General features: G+C 46.2%; 1 protein-coding gene across 4 annotated transcripts in view; it reads left to right on the forward strand.

Annotated features, from left to right (window-relative positions):
- The first annotated feature begins 6,374 nt into the window (after window positions 1-6,374).
- Plat (plasminogen activator, tissue type) overlaps window positions 6,375-19,484 on the forward strand; it is a 24,527-nt gene continuing 11,417 nt past the window's right edge. The window contains exons 1-4 of one of the 4 annotated variants that reach the window (XM_008852290.3): window positions 6,375-6,462; window positions 14,833-14,920; window positions 15,905-15,947; window positions 19,111-19,248. In XM_008852290.3, coding sequence (XP_008850512.1) covers window positions 14,858-14,920; window positions 15,905-15,947; window positions 19,111-19,248 — 244 coding nt within the window. In that variant the 5' untranslated portion in view covers window positions 6,375-6,462; window positions 14,833-14,857. Of the gene's footprint in view, window positions 6,463-13,465; window positions 13,598-14,832; window positions 14,921-15,904; window positions 15,948-19,110; window positions 19,249-19,484 lie in introns of those variants that run through there. The other 3 variants (XM_029555655.1, XM_029555656.1, XM_029555657.1) reach the window with 3 other exon arrangements.

Below are 19,484 nucleotides of genomic sequence, written 5' to 3' on the forward strand. Positions count from 1 at the left end.
ACCTGAAAGCTGTTTTTGTCAGATCCACTGATTCTTCATTTGTGTCCGCTCAGGTGCTGATGGGTGATTTTGGATGTCAGGGTGCTGAAAACCCCACCCTCAGATCACATGGATGCTACCATGTTCTGAACATGTGCTCCATGAAGAGCCATGGTCATCTATTCCGCAGACACTGATGACTTTGTCTCCAGTAACCTTCCCTGTGCCTTGAATTGTCCTCCTTCTTCATCCCACACATGTCCCAAACTCTGTCCCTGGGGAAGCAAAGTTGAGTGAAATATGTAGGTCCCAGCTCTACACTTGGGCCTTGTAAATAAACTTTTTCTACTTTGTAAAACCCATTATTTTAGTGATCGGCATAGTACACAGCCGGGAAAATGAGTCTGGTTTAGTGACGTCACCCTCCTCTAGGTTTTGTGGCTGTGCTGTGGTAACTTAAGGGGACACACCATCAAGAAGTAGAAATAATTCCCACTTGTCTGGATGACTCAGCATACCTTTCACCTCTTCTCAGGTTCCTCCCTTACCAACTCATAGTACTGAGCCTTTGAATGCCCATTGCTCTTTATGGTGGTCCTGCAACCTTTGGCCCTCTGACAGCTGGATTTGCTGTCTTGTCACCACAGTGCTCACTGACATCCTGGTAACTCTGGCCCTCTTAGTCCAAACATAAGACCCTCTAGACACTCCCTCCTTGAGGGTCTCATGTGTTCCCTATACATCAAGTGTTATTTCAGATTGTATTTTCTATTTTCAGCCAGAGCCTCTCCTGTGCTGCCAGTCTCTTGGACAGAGCACCAAAGAGTCTTCTTACCTGATCTATTTCTTTACATTACAATATAACTCCTACCCTAGTCCTTACACAGCCAAGGGTAACTTTAGAATGAGGGGACCGGTCAGGCCATGGCTACAGCAGGTAAATGCTAAGAAGAGTCTTTCATGTGGAGTTAGGTGATGTGACTCAAGTCCACAGAGTCCATTCAGTGTTTCATGCTCTGGTGGCTTCCCTTAACTAACTTCCTTCCTTCCTTCCTTCCTTCCTTCCTTCCTTCCTTCCTTCCTTCCTTCCTTCCTTCCTTCCTTCCTTCCTTCCTTCCTTCCTTCCTTCCTTCCTTCCTTCCTTCCTTCCTTCCTTCCTTCCTTCCTTCCTTCCTTCCTTCCTTCCTTCCTTCCTTCCTTCCTTCCTTCCTTCCTTCCTTCCTTCCTTCCTTCCTTCCTTCCTTCCTTCCTTCCTTCCTTCCTTCCTTCCTTCCTTCCTTCCTTCCTTCCTTCCTTCCTTCCTTCCTTCCTTCCTTCCTTCCTTCCTTCCTTCCTTCCTTCCTTCCTTCCTTCCTTCCTTCCTTCCTTCCTTCCTTCCTTCCTTCCTTCCTTCCTTCCTTCCTTCCTTTCTTCCTTCCTTTCTCTCCCAGAGCTGTCATGGAAGAACACAGGGCCTCCCATGTGCTAGATGACAGGTGCTCTGTACTGATGAGCTACTCCTTCAGATCACTTCCTTAATTTCCAGTAGAAGCGGTAGACTCAGCCACTTTGCACAAACGATAAGGTCAAGGGACACTCGAGATGTCACCGTTCCAGTCTGTGACTAAAGTTGTACAGGAAACCCTGTGCCCCACAGATGAAGGAAGGGCTAGGGTGGAGGAAATGACCTCAGATGTGTTTGGATTGCTATAAATCCTTCATAGGGAAAAATGCAGTTAGAACGAGGTAAAAGTGCATCTTTATAAATCACACGGCTCACATGGGTGGGGAGATGAGTTGTGGGAAGTGATGTTGAAGCCCTGTTCACTCAGCAAAAATGTCTGGTTCAGGAAGAAGGCTAGAGAGCGATGTCCTGTGGTACCGTAGAGGGAAAGTAAGCCCAGTGTAAACAGTAGTGCTCCTTTCACCTTGGAAACATGCAATCCCCAGTCTGAAACCAGAAGAGATGCGAGTTACCGTGCTGGCTAGAAGGCACTTCCCTCCTGAGGAGGTTGGAGTGGGTTCCAGGGCTCTGGGCAGTCTAGAGCCTGCCCCAGGCAAAACTACAACCTGTCACCTTGGTGTCACTGTGGGGTCAGAAGGGAGGGAGCTCATTATGGCCACTTGGTTTGGGTTATTGCCAATGTCATTATTTTAAAAGAAACGAACACCAAAACAAACCAAAGGAACTAGCAGAAAGGCTGAAAGGAAACAGGCAAGTTTCCTCAGCTGTGGGACTAGAACCAGAGCTGGAGCAGCACCCAGTTCTGGCTGGCGGGGTTTGGAGCTGTCACTCGTCAGTGTCCTCAGGCTCAAACTGCAAGGGTTCGGGCTGGACAACTGGGCAGCTGGGCAGTGGTCGAGCACTTGTGTCGCAGGTACCAGACCTAAGTTCTATCCCCAGCAGAGTACTTCTAGTTGGTCATTGGGTATAGTATACTGGCATGAAATCAGAGTACAGTTAATGATCTCACAGACCAACTGGTCTTCTCAAAAATAAAGTCCTTATGTATAATGTACATAATATTATAGCTATTATAATTTACATTTCAAGCATTTTACATTAATTGACATTTCTTAGAGTAGTTTTAAAAGATTTATTTTTATTTTTTTAAACTTTTATTTTTTAATTTATTATTTTTATTTTATGTGTATACATGTATTGCCTGCATGTAGGTAAGTGCACCCGTGTCCTGCAATGCCCGCGGAGGTCAGAAGAGGCTGTCGGATCCCCTGAGACTGGAGTTATGGACAGTTGTTAGCTGCCATGTGGGTGCTGGGATTTGAACCCAGGTCTTCTGCAAGAACAACCAGTGTTCTTAACTGCTGAGACAGCTCTCCAGCCCCATTTTTATTATTTTTAGTTATGTGTATCTGTGTGTCTGTATCTGTGTGTGGGTATATGCATGTGAGTGGAGGTGCCTACATGGGATTCCCCTGGAGCTGGAGTTTCAGGATGCCTGATGTGGGTGCTGAGAACTGAACTTGGGTCCTCGGTAAGAGCAGAACAGTGTATGCTCTTAAGTGCTGAGCCAACTCTCCAGCCCTCTTGAAGCAGTTTCAAGGTCACAGCAAAGTCAGGCAGAAGGCAGAGTTTCCACACACTTTTTGTCCTCCGCACAGTTTTCCATCTTATTTTCTTGACTGTAGTGATATTGCTTTCAAAAGAAAAAAAATTAACTTTGAGTTTTGTTCATGTGTATGTCAATAATGTTGCTTAGAAGACAGGCTGACAAAATTTGAGGTGGAAAGTCTTTAAAGCCGCTTTCATTATCTCTGGAGGACATAGGCTTTCCACCCAAGGGCACTTGCCACTCAGCCATATCCCCAGCCCTAAAAACATGTGAATAAAATGGTTTTATGAATACCCAGTAGCAGGTTGTTTGGCTCAAAGTATTTGCTTTCCTATTTGAGTCACATTAATCCTATGAGTCTACTGCTCTCATCTGAAACACAAGAAAGCAAATCTAGGCACACAGTAAACAAATAGAAAGAGCAAACTTCCTGGTGTCCCACCCTGGCCTCTTCATCAGGCCACACAGCTTTCAGGGCTGCTTACCCACTGGAACACATATGAGGTGAGATGTAGGCCCCAGGGAAAGGAAGTACTAGTTCAGAGATTCTTGAATCCCTCTACCAAGGCATTGACTGAAAATGTAATATGTTTGGAAAGAGGTTGGATACATTCATGAACAACTACAAAATAAGTTATTAAGGCAAATTTCTCTTTGGAGCCTGCTCTCATGGATAATCATGCCTTTCCCATGCCCCCCCGCCCCCGCCCCGTGTCAGAGACTCACAGGCCAGGCACATCCACACTTGCCTGCATCCAGTGTAGTCACTTTCTTTTTATCAAAGCAGTGTACAATATCAGGAGGGGAACTGAAAATAACTCACCAATAACCTTAGCATTCTGAACTTACTGTTCTGTTTTAATCTTTATCCTTATATCCATACTGGGTTTGTAGAGTTTACATCACAGCTCACATACAAATGTATTTTCTACTTCTTTGGGGCAAAGTGATATTATGATTAATTTTGATGTCTATGTAACTATGTTATCAGTCTCCTAATACTACAAAACATGGTACTGTTCCTCTATTTTTAAACTTTTAAGCTATTTTCAGTTTCACATAGTCAAAACAATGTTTCAAGCTAGGTTTGATGGTACATGATTTTGAGTTCTAGGTCAGCCTGAGTTACATAGCCTGCCTTAAAACAAACAAAAAATCTATTAGTTTTAGTCTTATTATAATATTGTATGGGAATTTTAAAGCATTTTTATTGGGCCAAATATTCTGAAGAATTATTGTGCCAAGAGAATAACTTGATTTTTAACTTTTTATTTCTATCACTTCGAACCTTCCACATAGCCTAGTAAGCACTTCCCCAGAGGTGTCCCGTGTCTGAAGGCCACTTTCACACCTTCGCTCTGTCCCAGCTGTTGCTTCTCAGGTTGTGTATGTGTGTGCAATGCACACACCTGGTCTAGCTGCCCAGTGTGTCTCTACTCTAGATGAACGCCTAAACAATGTGTATGTTGCATTAACTTTTTCTAAGGAGAGGTAAAAAATGTCTATTCACTTCAGATATGGCACCGATGACAAACAACTTCATGAGTTTAGTTTGATGACTTAAACAAGTTTAACTGGGAATTCTTACAAGAGTATAGGGGAAGAACATAGCACTACAGCACGTAAGAAAAGTCCTCTCCACCACATCAACTGATACAACTCATATGTCCTTAGGGAGAGGTGGGGCAGAGAAGATGTCTCTTCTGGCATTTGTAGGACGGGGGTCTCTTACCCCTCTAGTAGGTCCTATCTTAGGAGCATCTGATTTCAAGACAGAACTGGCCATGTCACGTTTTGGGCAGCATTGCACTACAGCATGCCACAGTAAAACCAATCTCAAATCCTTCCTGACATTTACCTCATTATCCTTGAAAATCCAGCCAGCTTCTAAAAGTCAACCCTCTTGTTTCATAAACAGAACACCTGCCTCCTGGTTCAAAGCCACATTGCCATAAGCTTCTTGCCTACTTCTCTTTGCTTGGGCTTTCCACAGAATCACAACATTTCTTACTCAGCTTTGGGTCTCAGTGTGTTCTTTGTCTTGGTGCCCTATCGGCTGGCCACTGTGGTGGCAAAGGGCTCCTCCAGTCTCCCACAGGTGATACAGTGTGCAGGGAAGAGCCCACTGCAGAATCAGCCTTGGGGACTCTTCCGCTTCCTCATTACCTACCCTGACCCTATATTATCTGGGCTTGGATTTTATTTCTTCCTTGAAAGAAAAGGGTTTTGAGGCAAGTTTCCCAGGATATGATGTCACCAAGATTTATTTTTCATTTCCCCACTCCCACAGAGATCGCCTGACTGAACTCAAAGTCCCCATTGTTACTGTAACTACCTCCCCACACTGACCTCCCGTTCTCAGTCTTCCCAGGAGTCTGCCAGGGGGAAAAAAAAAAACTCATATGTGATAGGAACACAAAAGTCTGGGTTTTAACTGGTCTCAGTCACATGGGTACATTTCAGGAAAGCTCACTGCACCTATGACCACTGACAAACCCTCCTCTCAGCTACACATCAACCTGTGAGGAAACCTAACTGCAGGCTGGAGGCTTGACTGGAGCCCTGATGATTGCTGAGGCATCTGTCGGTTGGGAAAAGTGTTAGCTCATCGGAAGGACTGTTTCCATGAGCAAACTTCAGAGCTCTAACTGGCCCCTAGAGGCTTGAGTAAGGGTGGCTCGTGATGGAATTTCAGAGGACTGGGGCTAAAAAGATCTGTCCCGTTCTTCACTTTTCCAGAGAAAAGAAACAATTCTCTAGGAGCTCTTGGCTGATGAACGTCAGGGCAGAGCCTCAGCCCAAAAGCCCTGAGAGCAGATGGGAGGCAGGGGACACTTCTACTGCTGGTGCAGTGGCCAGGGAGAAGCACCACCAACTCCCCTCCAAATGTTTACTGTCCCCAATCACTTCCATGGGCACATCTCTGCCTGGTGGGGGTTTGTCCTTATGTCCAGAGGAGACACTGCTTCAAATTCCTGAAGACTCCCTTTCTCCCTGCCTAGTCAAGTGTGACTGTTCCGAACTATAAACACTCATTGTCATGATGGGCTTAAAGCCAGTGGATCCTGAGAGTCCCTTTTAAGCTTTTGAAACCAGGGTTTTAAAGCGGGATGATTCTTAAGTCCCTTTCAACTCTAGAAAATTCCTGATTCGATGACATCAGGATGGTGAATAATCAGGCTGGCGCCAGGCCAAGATTAGCTGTGCTCCTCCATGAGCACTTCCTCCCCTTCCTTAGGAACACAGCCCGCCTGTTTGGCTACCCGGTGGCCCTGTCCACTGAGCATCCTCCAGCTAAGGAGAAACCCGCCTACCCGGGGCCACTGGCCCCACCCGCTCTTGAACCTTAAAATTGTCTGGAGCTGTTCAGGGGGGCAGAGCCAGGAGCCTGCTAGAGCACCAAACAAAAGCCTCTTAGGAGTGAGCGGTGGTAAGTTGAATTTCTTCTCTGCCTAACGGTCAGCTTCTCTTCTGTCCCTTTAAAGTCTTTTGGGCAAATTGAGCCAGTTAAGAAATACTTAATGAAAGCATGGGCTTGTAATTCCTGCAAAAGATGGAGCAAGCATCAGTCCAAGGGGAGAGTTTTGCAATAACTCGGCGCAGGCTAAAGTGATTTGGAGGCGCGAAGTGGGAATAGGCTGAAGTGATTTGGAAGAGGTGAAGGTGGTCAGGGGAAGGGAGAGACTAGGCAGGACAAATTTCTTACAGAAGTCTGTGTGCACTGTAAACAGAAAGTGAAAAGAATGGCTGGAGTGTCTGGACAGACAATGGGAGCAGTTTAGGACTGGAGGGCAGTAACTAGATTCAGCTGCCTTGGGATATGCCTGGAAGTGGACAGAGACTGTAGGGCTGCCGTCTTCCCTTAGGGGGCCCACAGAGAAACTGAGGCTGGGGATGCTGCAAGAAGAGAGTGTGCCTACACAGCCTAATTAGGCAGGAGTGCTGGGAGAGAGAAGTGGTGACTTTTAGGGACTTGTATTCACACTGAGAGTCGGGACGGAAAACTACCTCTGGTCTCCTTACATTCTTGTTCTCCATATCCCCTCAAAAACTTACAAGTCTGTTCTGCCTTTTGCTCAGTGACATCAATCAAGTGTGCCTACATCTTAAGGACCTTTCCAAGTGCAGGAGAAAATAACATCACTGATTTTTTTTTTTTCTTTTCCTAGTGCTCCCTGCAGAAAAATATCTAAGCTCTCTGGATTCTTTCCATACCTTTGCCTTCTTAACCTCACTGGGGGCGGGGGAGGGAGGGGTGTAGGAAAGCATGTTGCTCTCTCAGATAACTCAAGTGCAATGAAATGCAGTAACAATGATTTATTTAATGACCAATTTAGAATGATATAGTGGTTTTATGCGGCTGACAGAAAAAAACTCGTGTGTGTGTGTGTGTGTGTGTGTGTGTGTGTGTGTATGTGTGTGTATGTATGTTTGCAATCCTGTGAAGAAATCCTCAAATACAACTGCTGGAGTAGAATTCCTGAAAGATAACTTAAGAATTCTTGCTGGAGGGGCTGGAGAGATGGCTTAGCGGTTAAGAGAACTGACTGCTCTTGCAGAGGACCCGGGTTCGATTCCCAGCACCCACATGGCGGCTTCGAACCATCCTTAACTCCAGTTCCGGGGAATCCGAAGCCCTCTTCTGACCTCCATGGCATTGCACTACACGGGTGCACTCACATACTCGCAGGCAATACACATACACATAAAATAAAAATAAAAGAATTCTTGCTGGAATCCAGACTTTGGCTTGTCAAGAACCAATCTGTGGCCCTCCAAGGGTACAGTCAGACTTAGACCCAGACCACACAGTGGGAACACATGAACATAAATAATTCCTTCTGCCCACCAATTTATTCTACCTGAAGTGTGTTCTCAGGGGAGCCAGGCAGCATCAATACAGTATCCCTCACCCGTCCCAGTTTGCCTAAACAGAGTTCTCAGATTATTTGGGACGTCTCTTTTGAGACCCCCTAGCTTATGGCCTGCTTCATCCCAGACCCAGGATAAAGCCAGGAGCAGCTGAGGACCAGCGGCATTCCTCCCACCACTTATGTGGGTCCTGAGGCAGCCTCTGAGTTCTGAAACCCCTGTGGCCTACTGTGTTGATGAGCAGACCACTGAATTTCAACCCCAGTAAGGAGCTCAGGCATACTTTCAGGGTGCAACAATCTGACCATAACCCCCCATGGCTTTGGGAGAGATGAATGCTCCATGTACCCAGTGCAGGCTTTATAGGGACTCCAGCACAACTCATCAGTTTGGAAGGCCTGGTGTAAGCTTTAGGGCTTTCAGAACTTCCAGGACATAGGTGGGTTGCTTTAAGCCTAATACTGAGGCAGCAACATGGCTCATTAGTCATGGGTTTAGGGTCACTCAAACTGCAAAATCCACATACTTCTTTCAGACATCAAGTATCTGTGAGAGATCCTTTTGTATTTTGAGTTGAAATGGTCAATTGCAATCTGACTCAATAGCAATTGTGCGCATACTATCTCAGAATAGTTTTTCTTTAAATTTTGTTTTCTGTCAATGATTTTCAACTCTTTTGTTGAAATAGATAGATAATGAAGGACTGAAATGTTCCGTTCATGCCTTCTTTGGGCCATTTGCTGTGGACACACTGGAAGAAAATTCTTCACGGGGCAGCTAAATCCAGAAACCCAGAACAAATGCCACCTTTGGGCTAGCCATGCGATGGGTTCCATATCAAACCCAATCAGAGTGAGGATGACCCAGAGTCACTGAAAATTAGAGCTAGAGCTTGGCAGAGTGTTTACCTAGCATGCCAAAAGCCTTGGGCTCGATCCCCAGCACCATGTAAACTGGATGTGATGGCCCATAGCTGTAATCCCAGCACTCAAAAGGTAGAGGTGGGAGGATCCGAAGTTCAAGGCAAACATGGAAAGCACGTGATCTTATTTCAAAAAGGAGGGGAGGGCAGGAGGGGGAAGAATTAAGAGAGAGGCAAAGAAAAGAGGGTCAGAGGCAGAACTGCTCTGGACCTCAGTCATGCACTGTGGTCCTCACCGCCCAGCCGTCTACTTTCACCCCACTTGGGAGACACACGTTTTGTTTCTGGGGTGTTTTTGTTGTTTTCTTTTGAAACAGTGTTTCCCTGTAGTCCCAGCTGGCTTGGACCTTACCAAGCTGGCCTCCCTCCATCTCACAAAGATCCGCCTGCCTCTGTCTACCAAGTCCTAGGACTAAAGGTGAATGCTTCCATGTCCAACTTGTTTGTTTGTTTTTAGAGAGACAGACTTGGGGGTAGAAAAGAAGATAAACTCAATTCTTGGTTACTAAAAAGGGAAACAAGGCAGATGCTAGCTGTTCAGCACATACTTCATGGGCTTGTTTGAAGGGCCATCTCAGGAGAGCTCTGGGCTAGCCAGCAAGGCCCAGGAAGCCACTATCCAGCTGTTCTTGTAGAACTCATATAGCTGGGTGTTCTTAGCAGCTGCCTGACATGCCACAGGCCAAGGTCCTGGGAGTGACCCCTGGCTTACAGGTCCAACTGAGGTATACAGACTGACTATGCATAATGCTCCTAACACACACCAGACAGCAGCTTCCAGAAGTTTGTTTGGATATTGACTCAGAAAAAACTTGATTCTACCTGGAGCCTCTGAAATGCTCACTGCAGGGTTGGGCTGTAGACCCTGTAGACATTTGTACTAAATTTCTATTCTGTTTAGTATGTGGAAACTAATAATCAATTAGCTGACACCTAGAGAATAAAGACCTCGCATTGAACTCCCCCAAAGCCCTCACATACTGAGAACCTTTTGTATTCCAAATCGTACCTCCTCCTAGGGACCCTGAAGAAGCGCCTGGGACATATGGATCTTACCCCTTTGCCCTTGATAGATGTGCATACTTGACTCTGGTCTGTGAGCATCTAGTTATTGGCACTGCCTGCCCAAACTACCAGTTCTTCAAGCCCAGAGCATGTGTCTTGCATAGCCGGCTTGTACCTCTCACATGTCAACAGGCATTTGATGGCAGTGGCAGGGGTAGATCAGCTTTCATAAGGGCCAGGAAAAAGGAGCTTATCTGAGTGGGGGCTTGAGGTCCTGGGGCATTGCGAAGGGTCCCTGTGGCACAAGCCCCTTTGCTAGAGGTCTTGAATGAGTGCCTGATGTAGGCTGGGCTTCTGGAAGGCTGAGGACAGATGTGTGGAAGCAAAAGCCAGTAACGCAGTGCCCACAGTAGAAGAAAGTCTGCTCTCAGCTTCCTCCTGCTGGCTGTTCACACTGAACAAAGGTCACAGAAGGAGAAACTTGTTTTATTCCACCAAGAGCTGGTGTCTGCTGCCCGGACTGCAGAAGGAGAGACCAAGAGCTCCTGTGTCCCCGACTTCCTAACAGTCTCACGTGTTACTCAGCCCCCTGACATCTGGGTGCTGGGCATCCCATAGGCCTGCTCAGTCATGACACCTGATCTCCTAGATGTCTCAGAGCTAGTTTCAGATTTCTCAGAGCATCGTCGTTGAGGCCCTGAATGTATGTTGTAAACAGGCCCTGGAAAGGCAAATAAGAAAACAAATAGAGGATACAAGGTCCTACCCCGCATTCAGGAAACAATGGCTCCTGATCATACTGTTCCCTTATGATGAAGGGCATGGCATTTTGTATCTCTTGTCAAGAATCAGGTCACACAAACTAGGAAACAGGATTTGGTATTAACGCTTGAACATCATGACACCTCAAGAGCCTAACACCTCTTCTCCCTTACTGACTTCAATCAATTTGTATCCTGTTGATGAAGGTGTTCCTGACATAAGTGTAGTGCATACCTACTATGTGCCAGCCATCCTGAGTCCTTATCTGCTGCTTCTCTAGCTCTGAGACAATTCAGGAAGATGGAAATGATTAGCTCACTAGCAAGTTCAGGAAACCGAGGCTCACAGAGGCAACATCACCCAGGCAGACCTGTAAGTGGCAGTTGGGGGTCTAAGTTGAGAGTTCAAGTGTTTTGTTCCCTGCATTGTGACATGCTGCTCTCTGGTATCAACCCAGAGCACATTAATAATGTCGCTAGCAGGGCTGGGCTGTAGCTCAATTCTTAAACATATGATTAGCCAAAATTTAAAAATTTTTTGATTTACACAGAAGCTTTGTCAAGTTGCCAGGCCCTTAGCCTGCTGAACTGTCCCCAGATGAACTGCCTCTTCTAATCTGTAAAGTTCAATTTTGTATGCAAGGGCTAGGGCCTTGGAACCATAGGCCTTACAGCCATTCTACCATCCCTCTGAGTTTTCAGGGATAACAGCCCAGCAGAGGTAGGAAGGGAGCCTCTCTCTCCTCCCTCCTCTCCCTTCATTCCTTCCTCCTTTCTAGTCTTCCTTTCCTTTCTCTTGCTTGTTTTTTCGGTTCTTTAATGATCTTGGGAAATAACTACTTATAACAATAGGAAGAGAATACAGGAGGGGAAAATCCACAGGTCTTTGTTTGCATAAAATCAGCCTCAGACTTCGTAAATCCCACCTTGACCTCCCCATGAGCAGTTGTAAACCCAGCATTCTGGTGAGCACCCAGGGTCTACTGAGTCAAACCCCTGCCTGTAGGCCCTAAGTTTGGGTCTGCTCACCTGCCAGTCCCGTTATTTTTCATCCAGGCATTGCCCCTGACCTCTACACCACACCTTCCACAAAGGCAAACAAGGACGTGGCTTTCCTCCTTCTCCTCTTGTGTTGAGACTATACAATTTTCCAGCTGGCTCGTGACTAATTTCCCAATCATCCTTTCATGCCACGCAGCCCATCCAGCAGTTTGCTGTGATTGTGGAGTTTGGAGGGACCTTTTGCATTGCTTATGTGCGACTCATCTCCACTGGCTCAAGGCCCAGCAAGGCCAAAAGCCCTAAAGAATATAAATAACAGGTCCTTAATGCCTGAGAGCACAAAACTCTAGCATGCTTCTATCCCTTCTGCTGTGGAGAAGGGACTTCCCATGATGCACTTTTGGAGTCTTCACAGCCATGAATGTGAGCACCTCTTCTTTACCCGTTTTTCCAGAAAAAGAGTTGACCCTTTGGAGAGGGGCTGCTGTGCAGATGTCTAACACCATTCTCTGCAGTTGTCCGGCATCTAGAATTGTCAACCATTCAGGAGAGCCTTATGTTGGCTGGCATGGTGGTGCATGTCTGCAATGCAGGCATTCCAGAGGCTGAAGCAGGATTAGGAGTTCAAGACTAACCTGGACTTTATAGCAAGATCCTATCTCAAAGCAACAACCAAAACAATCCCAGTAACTTAGTGGATAACCAGAACAAAGACTTAGCAAGGCCCCCAGGCTGAAAGGGCTGATCAGTTTGAAGAGGAAGAGGAGTTAGCTCTGAATCACATCTGGAAAAGCACTTGGTCCTTCCCTACCCTCCAGGCTGCTGGACAATGAAGGCAGGAAAAGCCGGGGAGCTGAGGCAGAGGACCACCAGGAGAAAAGCACGGCCTGTTTCAAAGATCTCTTTTCAAAAGGATATAAATAATGAGACAGACTAAAGGGTGAATTTAAGTGGAATTCTGGAAAACTTGAGAAAGGAGAAATTTAAGGAAAGCTGAGAAAGGAAACACTCCTCACTAGAAGATTTCATGTACCGGTGCTGGTGACCCTCACTACCACTTCCTTCTGGAATGGCCAAAGGCAGAGAGGTGCCAGCCCAGCTGTCCATCCAATGAGGAAAGGGCCAGCACAGCCTTCAGTTCATCCTGCTAGGAGCAGGCCAAGGAGAGCAAAGACCCCAGGAGCCCTTCTGTTTCTGCCGTGGAGAATGGTCCTAGAGAGAGGGTTCAGGAGAGCAGGATTCCTTGTGAGCCCACGGCCTGTACTCACCGAGTCACTTTTGTTTTACTTCTCATCCATCCCTAGAACCCCACCATCTCTTCACAACTATGCTCCCTCCTGATCAGCTCTACTTCCCTTCCCTGAAGCTGTGTGCTCCCTACCCCGAGGCTCTGTGCTCCCTCCTCTTCGCTGTGTGCTCCTTCTCTACCTGTTACCAGCAGGCCCACAGGCACTTTGATTCTGAACTACTTTTACCCCACGGTTCCTGCCTGGCACCCCTACCTTCTCTCTACAACTCTGTGCTACCTCCAGCAGCCACACATGAATTAAGCAGGCAACAGTTTTCCCAGCTAATCCTCCCTTTATGTTTTTATCTTGGAGCTGAAGGGAGTTTGGGGCATATGAAGAGTCTAGACAGCACTTCCAAAAGGCAGCATGTCTTTTCAAAGAAACCAGAGCCAGCCCCTGGCAAGATGGATCTCGGCAGCTTCTGAGCCAGTGGCCCTGGAATACTGTAGTCCTGAGTGGAGGGGCTGCGGATCAGAGTTATTGTGAGCCAGGGGACCCTGGGGTCCTGGGTAGGGAAGGGTGGGAATCAGAGTTGTTGTGACTGAAGGAAAATGAGTCAGGGGAAGAAAGGTCCTGCTTTGATGCTGTGGATAGCCAAGTGAGTGGGCCTGCCAGACCACAAAAGAATACCCTACCAACTAACACACTTCCAGCCACCAAGAGCAGGAGCTGTAGGGAAAGCAAATGGAAGCTGGACTGGAGATCAAAGCAGATGTGAGTTTAATGGCCAAATGCCAAGTGCTGTCTCTGTTTTTGAAGATCTGTATTTCAGAGAATCTGTCAGTTGATGTGAAAAGGAATTTGGGAGTAAGGGTGGCATGGAGGGAGTCTCAGAAGTCTGTTATAATTGCCAGAGCCCTGCATCTGAGGGATGTGGGATGGCACCATGACATGCCAGCAATAGAATCCCTACAGCTACCTCTGAAATGGTCAGGGAGGCCATTACTGAGGCTCACAGGCCAGCAGGGATTCCCTCACAGGAAGCCAGGCCCAGGTGCTGTGTCCCTGGGTGGCCAAGAAGTACCAAGGATGGCCTACAGAAATCTCTGGGCAAAACCCTTTTCAGCAGCCAGTAGCCATCAGCAGATAACTGGATCAGAAAAATGTAGTTTAACCAACCAATGGAATATTATTCAACCTTTAAAAGAACAGGAATTCTGACATAGTTCACAGTGTGTATGACGCTTCAGGATATCACACTAAGTGAATTAAGCCTATCAGAAATGGACAGATACTGTGTGATTACATGACTGTGATATATGAAAAATAGTCAAATTCATAGACCCAGAAAATAGAATGGTGGTGGCCAGGGGCTGGGAGGGCAGAGGCCCAAGCATTAATGACTGCAGGATTTCAGTTCACAAAGACAGAGTTCTGGAAACGGGTGGTGGTTGAGTTCATGACAGCATGTGTGTGTGTGTGTGTGTGTGTGTGTGTGTGTGTGTGTGTATGTGTATGTGTGTGTGTGTGTTTATGTCATTGAACTGAACATTTGATATTTTCTATTTATTTTGATTTTTATGTGTATGAGCGTTTTGCTTGCATGTATGTAAGTGCATCACATGTATGCCTGGTGTATGCTTGGTGCCCACCTGAGACTGGAAGATGGACCCCCTGGAACTGGAGTTAAGGATAGGTATTAGCTGCCATGTGGGTGCTGGGAACTGAACCCGGGTCCTCTGGAAGAGGACTGTTGAGCCATCTCTCCAGTCTCTGAATTGAACATTTAATAATTGAGGTGGTGAATTTTATGCTATCTGTACTCACACACACACACACATGCACACACACACACATGCACACACACACAACTCATCTTCCAGATGCTTGTCTTTGAGAGCCAATGCTAAAAGAGTCAGAGGAGGCAAAGTCACAGGGTCTTGAATTTGCTATGTCCTTCGCCTTCATCTATTACAAGCTTAATTGCTTTTACTCTTCAAATACTTAAGGGACACAGAAGAAACGGGAAACAAAATGAAGAGAGAGCTGTTGTGTATACTACTGCTTTGCGAAGTGGTCTTCATATTTCCTGGCCAGGTAGGTCAACCTCTGTGCCTTGCCCCATCAGGCCACCAAACTGAAGTATGATCCTGATATAACCAGGAGTCTGCATCCCACATCGGGAAAGCTTTCCAAGAATGGCTACAGGACACACAGCACACACTCCCCTCTGGGTAGGATGCTTGGAATTCAAGTTCCAGCAGAACTTGGGCACTTCTGACTTGAAACAGTTATCAGCGCCACCTCCCTGATTTAGACTGCTTTCTTTGGAACCATTTTATTAAAGAATGTTTTTGAGTGGCTGTGGTGGTGCATGTTTGCAGTTCTAGCATTGAGGAGGCAGAGGCAGGAAGATCACAAGTTTGAGATCAACATGGGCTACATGTGAGATTCTACTTCAAAAAAACCAAGGACCAGGGTGTGACCCAGTGGCAAAAAGCTTGTTTAGCATGCATAGGGCCCAGGGCTTGGTGCCCAGCACACACACAAAAAGCTTTTGAATTCATCCATAAGATATTTATAAAGGACAGTTGTCATGAGTCACTAAAGTTGGTAAGATGATGGATGGGTCAGAAGGTAGTCACACTTATCAAAAGTGCACCACAATGAAGGGAATCATATAAGTCCAAGTAAGCAATTTTAGAGAAGGGAGTGTCCCAATGGCTACATGAAGGATACAGGAAGCTGCAGGTTTCCCATCCATTCTGGAATCTACTAACCATGTGCAGCTACTTAAATTTAAAATGAATTAAATACAGTTGGACGTTCAGTCCATCAGTTGTATTAGGCACATTTCAAGCACTTTGTGGCCACACGGAATCAGTAGCTACCATATTGGACAGCACAGATTTCTGTTATGTAGAAAGTTCTTCTGGATGGCACTAGTATAGAAAGAATGAGGATTTCAGAAGAAGGCAAGGGATGGACATTCCTCCTGGGCCATTCACCTCAGCAGATAACACCTGATAGACCTCCTGCTGGTCTTCCCCAGCCTGCACTGACCCTTCCTCCTTTTTGCAGGGAATGTATGGTAGATTCAGAAGAGGAGCCCGATCCTACAGAGGTGAGAGGTGGGTGTGGGGGTGGAGGTGAAGGTAGGGTCAAGCTTTAGGATGCTTTGACTGTCAAGGGAGTTATATTCTGTCCATGACCCGCTTACTAGGTGGGGGTGAAATCTTCCAGTTGCTTCTGTGTAGATTCCTGCTTACCCACTGTAGCCAAACAGCTGGTGCCAACCAGCTAGGTTCCCAGGGGAACCTAATCAGGCTGTCAGGAGATCATAAAACTGGTGACATAGAGCTGTGTGTCATAGTATATACCTATAATTCAAGCACTCCAGAGAATGAGGTAGGCGGATCATGAACTTAAGACCGGTATGGGCTGTATAGCAAGACAATGTCTCAACATTGCTCAAAGTATTTGATACAGAGATAGATACTAAACGACTTGCCTAAGGCTGCCCAGCTACCTCTGGGGTGCTCCAGGCTGTGGTCTCTCAGGGTCAGCTCTACATCTGCTAATATTTCTGTGTTTCTGTTTCCTCCTGTTAGCAAGGTGAGGGTAACTAACCTGGGCTACCTCACAGACACCATGGAAAGAACTTTGTTCCATAACTCCATGTCTTGAGTTGATTCTTGAAAGCCAAGAACATTTCTACTGGGATTCCAAGGGTGAAATAAATGCTGACTTCCTTTACTTGAATTGAAGAACTCTGTGCCCAGCTTCAGGTCCCAAACTATCAGGGGATGCCGCCCTCATTCTCTCCATGATTGTTTGGGGGGGCAGGGAGGAGACTTTCACTTCCATCCCCTCTCTTTCCTTCTTTTTTTTCTTTTTTTCTTTTTGGTCTTTTTGAGACAGGGTCTCCCTGTAGCCCCAGCTGTCCTGGAACTCACTATGTAGACCAGGCTGGCCTCGAACTCACAGAGATCCGCCTGCTTCTGCCTCCCAAGTGCTGGGACTACAGGAGTGCACCACCATGCCTGGCTTCCTTCTCTTCCTTTCTTTCTTGTGTGTTGGTTAGGGTGAAGAGGTGCTGGGGCTCGAACCCAGGGCTTCACACACTGAATATACTACACAGTTTTCTGGCTTTTCCTTCTTTTCTCTTCTCTCTCTCTCTCTCTCTCTCTCTCTCTCTCTCTGATTTTCTTTTCTTTTAAATTTTTTTTGTTTTCTGGGTTTTTGTTCTATTGAGATAGAGTTTCTCTATATAGGCCATTGAACTGGAACTCACTATGCAGCTGAAACTGGCCTCTAACTCCCAGCAATCCTCCTGCCTCCCACGTGCCGAGATTACAGACTTGTACCAACATGCCTAGCTGTGGAAGGCTTCTCATCACTTCCTTCAGAGTAGAAGTTCCCTCAGAGTCCCACCGTCATTCTTGTTAATCACCTACTGATTCCTACAAGGGCATGATGGCCTCAGCAGGCTTCCACCAAAAGCAGGAGTGTTGTTCTCAGTGAGGACGTGTTGCTCTGTTTTCAAGTGTTAGGGATTAAACCCAAGGCCTTGCACATGCCAGGCAAACTCTTTGCCTCTGCACTACACCCCCAGCTCACCTTTTACTCCTTCAGTTAATTAAAAATTAAATATTTTTAAGTTGACATTGTTTGAAAAGAGAGAAAGGTGGAAAGAGACTATTGTGGGGTGTTTTCATAGCCAGAGTTTTAGGGCAGAAGCACTAGCTCTGACAACTGCCAACAGGCTGAGCCTGGCCACACAGTCCAATCTTACAAAAAGATAATGGTGAAAAGCAGAGAAAGGGTTAGTCAAAGCAATGGACAAATAAGGAATTTCAGTGTCCCCAGCTCTACTTCTGTGATGCTAACAGGAACTTTAGGTAGAGGAGGAGTTGGGGTAAGGACCGGAGGTGTGCAGAATGAAGCAGCTCTGGTCAAGGTGTGGCCTGTGCCAACGTGCTTGAATCTGTGGTTCCCATTAGAGTCTGGTTCCCGTGAGATGATTGTGGCTCCTCTAGGTTCAGCCTCACCACCTGGGGTAATTGCTTTCATTTGGTGGTGGTGGTTGAAAGAGGGGTTTGTCCTGCAAGGCTCTGCTGTTACTGGAATCCAGGGTGACTGGAGATTTAGGAAAATGACTGGAGATCTTTTGGCACCTTTTAGAACTGGAACAGGAATTGTAAAAGCATCAGTAAGATGCCTCAGTTACTCTAATCTGTGTTCCTTCAGATGGAAGGGGAATGATATTAGGTAGGTATCACTGGTTTTGAGCTGGACTCTACTTGAGTAACATTACCTATGCAGAATTAAGCAGGAGTCTGACTCAGAGTAGACAAATAATGAAGGCACACACAAGGCTTCCATCCTGCCTTCAGAGTTACCTTGTGGTTCAAGTGAAGAGTTAATGCTTTTCAGAAAAGCAGTTACTAAGTGCCTGCTATAGTTTCATTACATGAAAAATACTAATGGAAGTAGCAGACTTTCCGACACACCAAAACACCAGTTTTCTTTATTTTGAACCAAAAGTGAATCTTTCCTCTATGGTAATACTCATGTGGATCAGAAACTCTCATATTAATTAAAATGGGGAAATGAAGTATTATTTATATACATTTATTTTCATAGACAAATTATCTCGAAACAAGTACTCATCAGAGGAAGATAATAATAATAAAAGGGGTCTTTTGTTACATTAGGCATTTGTTACCTTCATTGTACTCCTAAAACATACACAACAGAGCACAGTCATCCCTTGGTATCTATTGGGGATTGGTTCTAGGGCCTCTGTAGGATATCAAATCCACTGGTGCTGTCAAATGACATGATAGTTGCACAAAGCCCAGCACCTCTTCCCATATGCTTTAACTCATTCCTAGATTACCTGTGATATCTAATGTACTATAAATGCTGTCATTATACGATGTTCTGTTAGGAGTTAATGACAAGGGAAAACTTCACACATGTTCCGGATAGACTGTAGGACTCACCATAGTGCCACTGTAGGACTGCCACCTCATCCCTCACTGTAATGCCACCTCAGTCCTCACTATAGTACTACTTCAGCCCTTACCATAGTGTCGCCATAGGCCTCACCAAAGTGCCACGCTAAGGCTCACTATAGTTTCTAGCCAAGGTGGTTGAATCTGTGGGCACAGAACCTGTGGATTCAGAGGATTGACTGTGTGTTGGAAGGAGGTCCGGGGGCAGTGAGTCTCTCCTCTCTTTTGGATTCCATTCTGAAGAGACAAGCCTATTTTGTGTTGCAGCAGCCTGCAGAGATGAGCAAACACAGATGTCCTACCAACAGCGTGAGTCATGGTTACGCCCCATGCTCAGAAGCAACCGGGTAGAACACTGCTGGTGCGACAGCGGCTCAGCACAGTGCCACTCAGTTCCTGTCAGAAGTATGTGCCGACTTCACACTGAAGCCCTTCACTTGACTTCAGGCTCCTGGCCTAAACCCTTTCTTCATGGTCCCTAGCATATTCAGATCCTGAAAGTATCTGGGGCATGATCTGTGCAGTCAAAGATGAAAGCACTCCAGAAAAGAGGGAGTGATGTGGCCCAGCAAGTGCCTTCACTTGCCCAGCCTGTCTCCTCATATGTGAAGTGGGAAACAAAGATTATATATATATATATA

Source organism: Nannospalax galili, unplaced genomic scaffold (genome assembly GCF_000622305.1).
Source record: "Nannospalax galili isolate Female #2095 unplaced genomic scaffold, S.galili_v1.0 scaffold366, whole genome shotgun sequence".
Taxonomy (NCBI): domain Eukaryota; kingdom Metazoa; phylum Chordata; class Mammalia; order Rodentia; family Spalacidae; genus Nannospalax; species Nannospalax galili.